Source organism: Rattus rattus, chromosome 7 (assembly GCF_011064425.1).
Source record: "Rattus rattus isolate New Zealand chromosome 7, Rrattus_CSIRO_v1, whole genome shotgun sequence".
In the NCBI taxonomy this organism is placed as follows: domain Eukaryota; kingdom Metazoa; phylum Chordata; class Mammalia; order Rodentia; family Muridae; genus Rattus; species Rattus rattus.
The window spans coordinates 101,231,417-101,243,574 of NC_046160.1; the positions used below are offsets into that span (position 1 = coordinate 101,231,417).

Sequence of the window (12,158 nt, forward strand, 5' to 3'; positions counted from 1 at the left end):
AAGTTTCACCTCTTACCAGCTGGGTGACGTGAGCAATGCTCCTAGCCTTACCTAGGCTTAGTTCTTCATTTATTTTTTTAAGATTTATTTATTTTTTATGTAGATGAGTACACTATATCTGCCTTCAGGCACACGAGAAGAGGGCATCGGATCTCATTACAGATGGTTGTGAGCCACCATGTGGTTGCTGAGATTTGAACTCAGGACCTCTGGAAGAGCAGCCAGTGCTCTTAAGTGCTGAGCCATCTCTCCAGCCCCCTAGTTCTTTATTTATAAATAGGAGATTTTTAAAAAGCCAAAAAAACTCACTAATAATGGTTGCTAACGGAGACTGTACATAATGCTAAACCCAGTTCTTGGCAATTAGTAGCTCCTCATTGAATGAGATGTTGCTGTTGGGGTCCTGGTTATCGGCACCTCCACTGCGACCTGGTATCCATCCTTGATAAAGTGAAAGGCCCCTGATTAGAGATTAGGAGCATTTAGGCTATTAGGGAATTCTCTGCCTCCTGAAACTTTGGCTTTGGTGCTGGGTTTTCTGAGCCTCAGGGTATGCAGAAGAAAGCACAGTGGGAGCAGGAATAAGTTCCCATCTCTATCCTAATTCAGGCCTGGAAAATCACACAGCCCCCACATAGGCTTAGGTGTCAGAGAAAGACCGGAAGCCAGAGGAGAAAGGGTCTGACTGTACCTTTTATTCAGCACCATGACATGAACAGCAAAAATGGTCACATAGAGCACCAAGGGCAGCACTATGAGGCACAGGATGCGAGCAGTCAGGTGCTTCCCCACAGTCACCTGCAACAGAACCATCACAGGGGTGTGCACACGAGTCTTCTTTATACTCAGCATGAGTCATACTAGAAAGAGTAGTAAGTGGAAACCCTAGGCCTTTCTTTCTATACTACCCTACACACACACACACACACACTCTCTCTCTCTCTCTCTCTCTCTCTCTCTCTCTCTCTCTCTCTCTCTCTCTCTCTCTCTCTCTGTCTCTTCAAGGAAATAATATGGGCCAGCTCTCTGCTGTCCTTCCTGGCACTGAACCCACAACCACCACTGACAAGGTAAGGCTATTGTTCAACAGTGGCTTCCAGCTCACTGAACTTTCCCTAAAGTTTGCCAAGGCTCCCTGTACTGACTGTGCCAACCCCCTATCACATGGCCAACTGTTGCTGGCCTTATCCTCACAGGGCTCCCTGGAGCACCTAAGCTCAGGCCAGTATCTCCTCTCTGTGTTCAAAGTAGGACTATAATAGGCCCTCTCCTTCTCTCCTCCCCTCCTACATATCCCCCTGGGTCGCAAAGAGCAGAGATCACACTGTAATCATTCACACATCTAACACTCTGCATCTAGTAAATGGTCTCTGGGTCTCTTCTGAATGAGTAAACATGTTGGCATGTTGGAGTTTAGTAGTTGGGCCCTGGAGCTTGTCTAACCCAAGTTTGGGTCACAGATTACTGCCCATAATACCTGTAGGACCTTGATAACGTTCTCTCTCTAGGTTTCAAATTCTTCATTTGTCACAGCAGTGAATAGTAATGAACACCCACCACATAGGATTTTAATGATGAGATAAAAGGCAAACCACTTTGTATAGTGTCTGACACTAAATCAACCCTTGATTACTACTACTACTACTACTACTACTACTAATAACTAATAATAATAATAATAATAATAATAATAAATCCTAACAGCATTTAACTGGCTTCCAAATACAGAAAGCATGGGTCAGAAAAATTGTGAATTCAGAAGTTCCGAATCCTCCCAGTCATCTGCCCTCCTTGGCCTTGGCCTGAGTCCAGCTTGACAGCCTCTTCTGGCTGGCTGGGTAACTTAAAAGACATGAAGAGCGGTGGTAGGGAAGCAACAACAAAAGAGAACTGCAAGGTTGTTACTCCCTTTACTCCCTTTATATCACTCCAGCCCCGCCCCCTCATGTCCTGATGTCTACAAAGGAAGACTGTGTCTGTCCAGTCTGGCCATGGCCCACAACACAGAGCACAGGGCACAGCCACTCTTTCCACCTAAGGCAGGAGCAGAGAAAGGCCAAAGGGGAGCAGCACTGTGGAACAAGACAGGAGCTTGAGTTCTCACCAGTGAAAGACTGAGGTCTCCAAACAGGTGCCAGAGGTCTGAGATGGTGTTCAACCCCACTTGCACAATGATAAAGAGGCCAACAAATTTGACCCCTAAAGCGCCAGCAAGACTAATGCCAGTCAGGCTGAGCCAGAACCACCAGGGGGCAGAGAAAGGCCTGAAAACCAATAAGACAGAGTTTAGTTTGGCAGCTAGAATCAAACTGGAAATCAAGAACACCACCTAGACCAGCAATGCTGTCTGTTCTCTAAGCCTGGAGGGTTCCTAACCCCAGGGAGGCATGGCAAGGCCTCAAGGAGGTTGTGCTCCATAAAGGCCCTCAAACTACAGGCAAGTCTTTTACAGAGAAAATAGTTTGTTGTACTGCAGAGGAGGCTCCATGCTGCTCCTGGCTAAGCATCGGACCTCCTATGTAGAGACTTATTCTTCATTAGCAACAAGTCGGGGAGACATAAGAGGAAAACCCACAAAAGTTCTCTGGACCCAAGTCAGACTTATCCTTTGTGTCACCTCTGAGCCTGCCAAAAAACATTTATTGAATGTTCATTTCATATCAGGGACCATTCCAAATATTATACCTAATCCTATTCTCACCACACCCCCGTACGCCAGAGCTCATTATCCTCTTTTAGACATAAGGAAATTACACATAAGGAGGTACAGAGTCTAAGCAATGTGGCTTTCCAATGATGACACACAGTTCAAGCCAGGCAATCGGCTGCAGTACTAACAGCACCCAGTCCAGCACAGCCGGTTGCCTGATGATCTGCCACTTCCTTGCCAGAATGAGTACTCCTTAAAGCCATCCTCTCAGTTCTTCTGCCCCTCTCTCCTAGCATGCTACCTGGCATACAGTGGGAGTACCATTCATAAAGTGGGGGATGGGTCTGGAGATACAGCTCAGTGATGGACGCTTGCCAAACATCTGAGGCCCTGAGCGCAATCCTTGATACCACTTTAAAAAAAAAGTAGATGGAAATGGATGTGAAGGAAGCATAAGATAACACCAAACCAGAGGAGGCCGGTAGTCACTGGCTGGGGTAAAAACACATTACTTTCAGGGACAGCCTAGATAGACCAGCTCTTTTGAACTTTGAGCACAGTATTTCAAAAACATGGAATGACCTGCTCTGCTCCCTCGGAGGCAAGAGAAGGATCCAGAAAAATAGAAGAGTTCTGGAAGGGGAACAAAATCCAGATCAGCTTTAAAACTGACCAGGGCCTGGGAGGATCCTCTTGGTGTGGAAAATCCATCATTACTTCAGAACAGGATGCAAGCCTTGAGGCAGGTGACAAGTAGGTCTGAGGCAGTCTACACTAGATGGAGCATGTGAAGGATGAGCCGTCCCCAAGCTGCTTGGGGCAGCATGGTGCTAAGGGGTCACTTATAAGGTACTGTGAGGAGGCAGCATCCGGACTCCTCTGTAACACCCATGAGCTCCTACTCACTGTTTATGGATCCAAACATTAAAACACCTCTTGACAACTGACAATTTCTCAGTCTTGTGAAAACCGAAACTAAAAGCATCCATTAGAGAAAACATGTTAAAATGTATTTATTATCTAAAAACCACACAAATGAAAAGCATGCTTTCCTTAAACTTAGCTTGAATCAAAGTCCTGTAAGTACCCAGCTGCCACAGTCAAACTTCTGGGGCTGCCATGGCTTCTGATCCCCAACCCCTCACCCCCTCACTCCAACTGAGATGCTCTTTCTGACCTGTTAGCGAAGGAGTTGTACTTGACCATGCTCAGCATGGCAGCCATGATGAAGAACATCAGGATGGGGTCGAGGAGGATGTACTGGGACAGAGTGAGGCATCCCGTGTCTGAAAAACAGGAGCTTTCTGGTCAAAATGCAGAGTGATCAAAGAGACCTCTGAAAATCAAAAACGCTCTTAACAGCAGCAAACGTCTACCAGTGTTGAGTGGGCAGTCATTGATCACCACCCGATTAACAGCAAGAAGGACTCAGCTTGGTGCACATCATCATTATTCTGTATATTATCATTATCCTGATGATAAGAATAGTACCTACCTATGCTACCTGTAGGCCCTCAAGAAGCCCTGTATTCACTCAGAGAAGCCCTGAGGCCACGTCCTCATTTCTACCATCAAAATGGATCCACAAGCTGATACAGTTGCAAACTACAAATGGATAGGAAAGCCTTATTTTGTACGACATCTTGATTGGGAGTTGGTGCCTACATGGGTACCAGACCCATTTTTAAAAAAAGCCTAAGCTGTCATCTTCCCGCTTAAACCCTCCACTGTCTTCTCATCTCACTTAGCCTAAAAATTTCTCAGGATAGCTGCCAAATCCTGAATGGCCTCCATATCTATCCAAATCCAACTCCAACCTTCTTTACTCACTGCACCCTGACTGTGCCAGACTCCTGCTGTCCCTCAAGTCTATTAAACCCCATTCCAGGATCAGCACACAGGCTGTTTCCCTGCCTGAATATTCTTCATCAGAACTCTGTGAGACCCTACCTTCCCAGGGAGTTCTTCACTGCTTACCCTACCTGAAATACTACTGATCCCCATTAATCTACATCCACTCCACTTCATGTCTAACCTGCACTGACTGCTTAAGATGCTCCAGTATAGGAACAGTGAGATGGGTCAGCAAGATGGGGTGCTTGCCACCATACCTGATGACCTGAGTGTAGCTTCCGGGACCCACATGGTGAAAGGAAAGAATCAGTTCCCGTAAGTTGTCCTCTGATCCCACAGGAGTGCCATGGTAAGTGTGCATGTGTCTCCCTCCATTACACACAAAGTAAACAATTTAAATGTTAAGAAGAGCATCATGCTTTATTGCAGACCTAATAATGCACTGGCTTATTGGTCTGCCCTTCTACAGGTATATTCTAGGAGGAGAGCACGGCATCAGGGTGTTTTCTGGGGCTGCGAAAGGTGGCCTGGTATAGGTTAAGTGCCTAGGAAACAGGTATCAGATGGAAATGAAGAAATGACTGACTGTGAATAACTAAACGGGAAAAAATTAGATACAAGAAGAAAGCCATTGTTCACTACAGGGAACCCTATAACCTTGTCATATATCCATTACATTAAGTAGCTAATCTGTATGACGAGTCCCTAAAATACACACCGAAACTGGCCTGGACTTCTCTACATGTAAAGCATCACTCTCGTGAATTCAGCTAGCAACAGAACTAACTTCTATACTTAGCCCTTGTTTATCCACCTGAGGATCTAGAGAAAATACCAAGTCCTATTGCTATTTCCTGCTTCACAGCTACTTCTGGGCACCTGCCTTTTCATCAGCTGTAACAAATTTAGGAAATGTGAACTGACTGCAACATTAAATAAGAGAAGCAAAATTAACCCATTAATTACAGATACTTACAAAAATGTAAATACAAGTAACTTAAAGAGAACCTATGTTTAGGATTACTGATGCCCCACAGAGAGGGGAGATGGGTCATTGGAAAAATGTTTGTCTTGCAAACATGTAGACTGGATGGCAGATCTCCAGATCCCACATAAAAGCTGGGTAGGTGTGGCAACCATATGGAATCCCAGCACACAGGAGGCAGAGAGAGACAGGAGCTACTCAGGGAAAGGTGGTTAACAAGACTCACTAGAGCTGGTGAGCTCTGGTTCTGCTTCAATAAATAGTAGAGAGCAACTGAGGAAGACAACTGTCAGCTTCATGCTTCACACACACACATACACACACATGCACACCACCTAAGTGTTACTAGGAGTAATTACTTTACCCAATCCTAAAATTAACTGAGAACTGGATGCACAGACACGACACCCGACTTGCATTGATCCAACCACCCACATGGTGTGACAGTCCACTTCCCAAAACACACGGCATAAGACAGCTTACCACAGGTGAGCAGGGCAGCGGTGAGCAGTGCTGCTGGGAAGGACTTGGACAGATCCAGTACAGTGAGGTAGGCAAAGGGGATCAGCCAGGAACCCAGGAAAGCACAGAACTAGAGGAGAAGAGAAGCTGTCAAATAACCAGCTGACCTTGTAATATTAATGTCTAAGATAGAGAACCCAGTCAAAACCATGGTCTAGGTGACCTGAAGTCACCTTGGCGTATACAAGGGTAGTGTCAGAGTACAGAATTATATGAGAGTGGGTATGCCCCTCAGAACTGAAATCAATGACATTTACAGGAAGAAGCAGGGCTGCCCATCACTGCCAGCTGTCTCCTATCTCAGCCCTCCATCAGTGCAATGGGAAAAATTGGAGCTCCTGCGTCACAGGCTCAGGCTGAGGAGTAAATGAGCTCAAGGCTTACTAACACAGAAAATGCCTGACCAACACTAGTGTCTAACATAAAGCCATGGGTATAAGTTGAGGCAGACCGCTTTGAGGCATCTTAATATTTTTGAGATTTCTATTATTCTTGTAATATTTCCCCTGGTTCTTTGCTTTGGGGATACCAGAAACTGATTTTAATCTACAGGATGTATTTTTTCCATATAATTATTAGTTGTTTATTGAAAAAAAAAAACTACTCCTTAGCTCACATATTCATGTTTTGTAGTGTTGGGAACAAGCAAAAGAAAAGTATTCTAAGTGCTACCATTTCATTTTCAGATACCATTTAATCATAGGGAAAAACTAAATTCAAGGTCCAAGACCCTAGGAGAACTGGGAACTTCCCTATAGCTGAACAGCTTCTGTTGTAAACAGTTGTGTGAGTCCAGCCACCTCAAGGACAACTTCTCCATCTTGCTGGTAGGGTCAAACAAGTTCATGTTCTCAGGCCTAGGAAGGAACAGCTATCCCACTTATCCAAATATTCTCTTAACTGTCTGTTAAATGGTAAAGAATACAGAAGTTGCCATTATCTAAACCAAGGTGCATACGTTATAAAGCTATTTAACCAATTTCTTGTTATGCCCTAATTAACTACACACAGCTGACCCACTCCTTTGTCCTCCTTATCACTCTGAGCTCCAAACTAACATCTAGGAGAAAATTTAAGGATGTCCTGGTTAAGGCCCAGTCTTCAGGGGATACTCCCTTGCTTAACCCATAATGTCAAAAATATAATTGGATAACACTGCATTTTCCTCCAGTCTCCCCTACCCCCATCACTTTGGGTTCCCATCCTTTAAAAATGTTGTACAATCTCCATTCAGGGATGCAGTTCAGATCCTGAACTAGACACCTCCCTGAGTGCTGAGAAAATAGGCTTTTATTTTAAAGCTTCCATATCTGAAGTGAGTTTTCTCGGCTTCCACCCCGAAACCAACAATAGTTCAGGAACACAGGTCAAAATGAACTTCTATGGAGTGCAATCCAAAGAATTTTTTGCATTCTAAAATCACTTCCCACCCTGAAAGATACTAGCCTTCCTCATCTCTTCAAAATCTTTCATGGAATCATAATTTCTACAGAAATCTGTATATGCCTTCTTTCTTGGTCCAGCCATGGCAAACTTATTGGAAGGGACAGCTCCCAGGGCCACAGTGTGCCAACAATGTGGACCTGCAGATGCTTGCCCAGAAGACCAGGCATCTGAAGTTTTGGCAAAGCACTGGAAGACACTCCAGTGAATGTCCTCCACACCAAGGTCCTTCCTGGTTCCCCCAGGATGCACTTTGATTTGGGAAGGATGACTGTTTGACACTTAAAGAGCTGGAGGATTTGGAAATTTTTATTTTTTTTAAACCATCAACTTTGTCTGCCATCAGTAGTAAACAGACAAGTCCAGGGTAATGAGACATTTTTTCCTTTTGGGCCATCATTTTTGGAAACAGGAAGTTAAGGAGTGAAGAGAATGGATCCAACTATTTGTCCTTTTCAATTTCCACAAGTCCATGGTGAGCAATATATACACTCTGTGCTGTTCAAGGGTCATTAGGAAGAAAAGAATTGCTTGAGAAATCTGGGTGTGGTAGCACACGCCTTTAATCCCAGCCCTTGAGACACAGGGGCAGGTAGATCTCTGAGTTTGAGGCCAGCCTGCTCTACACAGTGTGCTTCAGGACGGCTAGAATTACATAGTGAGGCCCTTTCTCAAAAGACAAAGATCACTTGGGAGTCTGGACTGAGAGGCAGGATACTCCCTGTTTACTATGGCAGGAAGGATTGGAAGGAAACGCCTGGTATCATTCTGTATGGTTGAACACTATACTGCTGTACAGATGGAGCACGTTTGTGTATCCATCCATCAGTTGACGGGTGCTCTTCTCCATTTCTGAGCCCAGAGAATCCCTAAGATTAGCGCAGAGCAATCTGACTTGTGAAAACAACGTGCTCTGACCCCAGGCTGGCAGCCAGCCTTCACAGGTCTCATTAGATTGTTCCCAGGGTTGAGTGCTTAGCTTCTGCCATGTCCCATTAAGCTGATGCTGGGAATCAGGGCACGAGGGACTGGAATAGGCATGCAGCCTCCCTGGGAGAGAGATTCCTACTCCCTTTATAAGGAGGACATAAGAATCTGGAGACAGTGTGGAGATGCCGACATCTGAAGGGAAAGCTGGCAGAGGTGTTCCCAAGCATGGGATGACAGGCTGCAGTGTGCACAGCTCTCTGCGGCCTCCCTTTCTTCCCTTCCTTCCCAACTCTCTTCCAGATTTCTATTTAAGGGGTGGGTTCAAGCATTCATCTGCCCCCACTGCCCTGAAGCCCCTTCATCTACTCTGAGTGGTGTGGTCCCAGGGATTAGCCAGTCTGTATAAATCGGGAAGCCTTACCCCTCTCATCCCCATGTAGCTGTGGTGCTCGTATCGGTCCCCAGGCTTCTGGAACAAAAAGGTACCATCATATCCACTCAGGTAGCCAGCAAGGCCAATCAGCATCTGAGGAGAGAGGAAGGAATGAAAAGATGATGTGTTTACATCAAAAGCCTCTTCTGCAGCTGTATGTGCAGCCTTCAGTTTCCCTTGACAACTGGCCACATCAGTACCAAGGCGACATGTTGTTCTGCAGCTGTCGCCCAGGAAACGATCTTTTGTCGAAAGAGCTTGAAACAAACCCTCTCTTGTGCCACAGCTAGATTCTTGGGACTAGTGTAAGAAAGGGAGGAAAACACTCCATAATTTGAAGGGCCAGGTCAGTGCAGTGAGGGGCTCCCACACACATCCTTCTTTTTTCTTTCTTTTGTTATGAAATGAAACATGGCAGCTTTCTCAGGAAAGGGCCTGAGCAGACTTGACTCCTGGAGACTGGCCTTCTACTCAAAGGAAATGGGGCTCCTAATCACAAAGAGGGAGGAAAGTGGCCAAAGAGCTACACATGAGGAATAAGGGACTGAGATCAGAAAGAGAATGAAGAAACAGAGAGGAAGAGGTGGGGGAAGTGAAGGGGAGAGGAGCAACCAGTGTCCCCTTAGGCAGCACAGAGTTTCTATAGTAACGGTTTTATCTAGCTGCTCTGAGATTCACACATCCAGACACAACTGCTTGCCTCTGTTGTTAATATGCAGCTAGGAAGAAGCATGGGTTTTCTGGCCTTTCTTAGGCTCAGAACCTATACCTCCTCCCTGTAGCAATTTTGTCCCCTGTCCCCTCTAGGTGCTCATGCTTCCTTGGACCAGCTAGCCTCAATGCCCCAGCCAGTCATCCACCTAGCCTTTACCCCAAGATTGAAGATCCTCAGAACTGAGTCTTTGGTTAGGAAGAAAGGCTTTTGTGGATCCATTTGTCTTCTCAGAAGTTGTTAAAAGATTAAAAGAAACTATTTGGTAGAATTTCTAACTATAAAATGTTAGAACAGGTCAATATGTATACTGGGTTTTAAGAAAAGGAAAAATTTAATTTTTTTTAAAGATTTATTTATTTAATGTATGTGAGTACACTGTTGATCCCTTCAGACACACCAGAAGAGAGTATTGTACCCCATTACAGATGGTTGTGAGCCACCATGTGGTTGGGAATAGAACTCAGGACCTCTGGAAGAGCAGTCAGTGCTCTTAACCACTGAGCCATCTCTCCAGCCCGAAAAATTTAATTTTTATAGTTTAAGTTTCTCTAGGGCATATTTCCTTTATGTAGTATATTATACTTCTATTTTTTTTTAATAAAATTGAGAAAAAGTTGCATAACATAATGATCTTAACAGTGGTTTTAAATATATCTACAAGATTGTATAATTATCACTACTATATCATTCCAGAACACTGCATCATCCTGAGAAGGAAACGCCTGGTATCATTCTGTATGGTTGAACACTATACTGCTGTACAGATGGAGCACGTTTGTGTATCCATCCATCAGTTGACGGGTGCTCTTCTCCATTTCTGAGCCCAGAGAATCCCTAAAAACACAAAGGTTTTCTATCCAAGTAGAAATCTGAGGAAATTCTGAAGTCTACAAAGTAAGTCCAAACCAAACACGTGGTTCCAGTTCTTAGAAGTCATCTGCCCACCTAAGTGTGTAAATCACCACACTGCTTACCTTTCCCAGTGGTGGGTGCACATCGAAGAAAAAGGTGCGGTTAATGTAGTAACTTCCCATTTTTCCAAAGTGAGTCTCATCCCAACTAAAGGAAAAACAAAGTTTTAAAAAAACCACAGTTAAAGTTACAATTAAAATCAAAGGTCATGAGTTTCATGCATGTAATATTCAAGTTGGCTTAAAGACAAAAGCTTTTGACATAGTAGTTTGAGGAAAAGCTTTAAGCTGGCCATCAGCCTAGATTTCAATAAAGATAAAGGTTAACCAATATTTACCTACCAGTTGCCATATAGTAAGTTAAATATATTCTTCTTTTGTATCTTGAGTTCTTTTAAATTTATTTGAAAGCAGCTGTGCTTTCCTGAACCATGAAAAGGTTTTGTAGAGCAATTTCTTCCCAGTCTGGTTATGTCTCACTCTGAGACCCTTGTTCTTAGAATGCACACTGCTATACTGCCAGGCTAGTGGTTAGAGTCCTTAGTGCAAGAGTGTCACAGCAGAGTCAGGTGCTGCCCATCAACCGACTGACTCTGATCTGGCTGACCTGCTATGATGATCAGCTGTCTACAAAAGCCGAATTTCCTAAGAGCATTGCTAAACCCTATCCCTATCCCATGTCATTTTCCAAGTACATATGAGAATCTAGCACTTAACTTTCCCACCCAATGTGAGGTCCTGTTCTGCCATACAACCACATCAGCTTTTTCGTGCACACAGGGTTTATAAGGCAGCCACACCACTACAGAGCTGGGCTGTTTAATATTTCATTTCTGTAACTCAAAAGAAGGGTTGCTTTCCAGTGACTATGCCCAGGTCAGCCTCCACAACAGTCATCACTTCATCACCTATTCATGGTTTCCCAAAGAATGTTTAGGTCTTATTTATTATTTTGAATTCACTGGGCCCAGTAGATGGGCAGGAGACTAAAGCTACTGCATTAGCTAAGGACATAATGAGGTAGAAACAGTAACATGGTGTTGTTGAAGAGAGAATTCAGAGTAGAGTAAGCAAAAAAGGCCTCAGAAAGAGAGCTGCCCACAGCTCTTTCAGCTACTAATGTTGTGACATGAAACAACCATGCTCTTCATGCCCCTCCCAGGGAGGTATTAGGGTTCAACTCAGATAATACACAGAGAGGACTTAGAAATTCTATTATACATACTGGACACTGAAGTTTTTCAATACTTTCTGTTAGTCTTGAAGTCTATTTGGAAAACAGACCAACAGAGGGAAAGGAAATGTTTCTTTACTTCAAAAGTTCCTCAGATAAATCATTAGTAGCATACACATTTCCTCTTGGATTTTATACTTGTGTCAGGAAAGGCCGTTCTCCATGGCTCTCTCAGGCTCTTACAGCTCTGTAGAGTGTGCCAAGAATGTGAGGGCCTGGCTCCTGTACTCAGGCCTTTCTGTGCCATGGTAATAAATTCCACTGTCACTGATTTAGGACCTTCTACTAGCATCCATAAAACAGCAGCAAATTAAATTCTTAGTTTACAAACGAGCTACAACATATCTAAGACCCTAAGGGCACTACATAGGCTGAGGACATACCTAGCTTTCTGTACAAGAAGGGATAAGGGCCCTCATGGGCTGAGTTGGATACAAATACAAGAGAAGACATCCTGGAAACTGGAGGTAAATGTTCTTAC

At 44.2% G+C, this 12,158-nt stretch overlaps 1 protein-coding gene and 1 pseudogene across 1 annotated transcript in view; both read right to left on the reverse strand.

The window, feature by feature from the left end:
• Pomt2 (protein O-mannosyltransferase 2) overlaps nt 1-12,158 on the reverse strand; it is a 38,882-nt gene that overhangs the window by 21,620 nt on the left and 5,104 nt on the right. Inside the window, exons 2-7 of the mRNA XM_032908209.1 lie at nt 10,507-10,591; nt 8,806-8,910; nt 5,973-6,081; nt 3,828-3,936; nt 2,105-2,264; nt 692-798 (exon numbers count right to left, since the gene is read on the reverse strand). Coding sequence (XP_032764100.1) covers nt 692-798; nt 2,105-2,264; nt 3,828-3,936; nt 5,973-6,081; nt 8,806-8,910; nt 10,507-10,591 — 675 coding nt within the window. The remainder of the gene's footprint in view (nt 1-691; nt 799-2,104; nt 2,265-3,827; nt 3,937-5,972; nt 6,082-8,805; nt 8,911-10,506; nt 10,592-12,158) is intronic.
• LOC116905575 lies at nt 6,090-7,762 on the reverse strand (annotated as a pseudogene).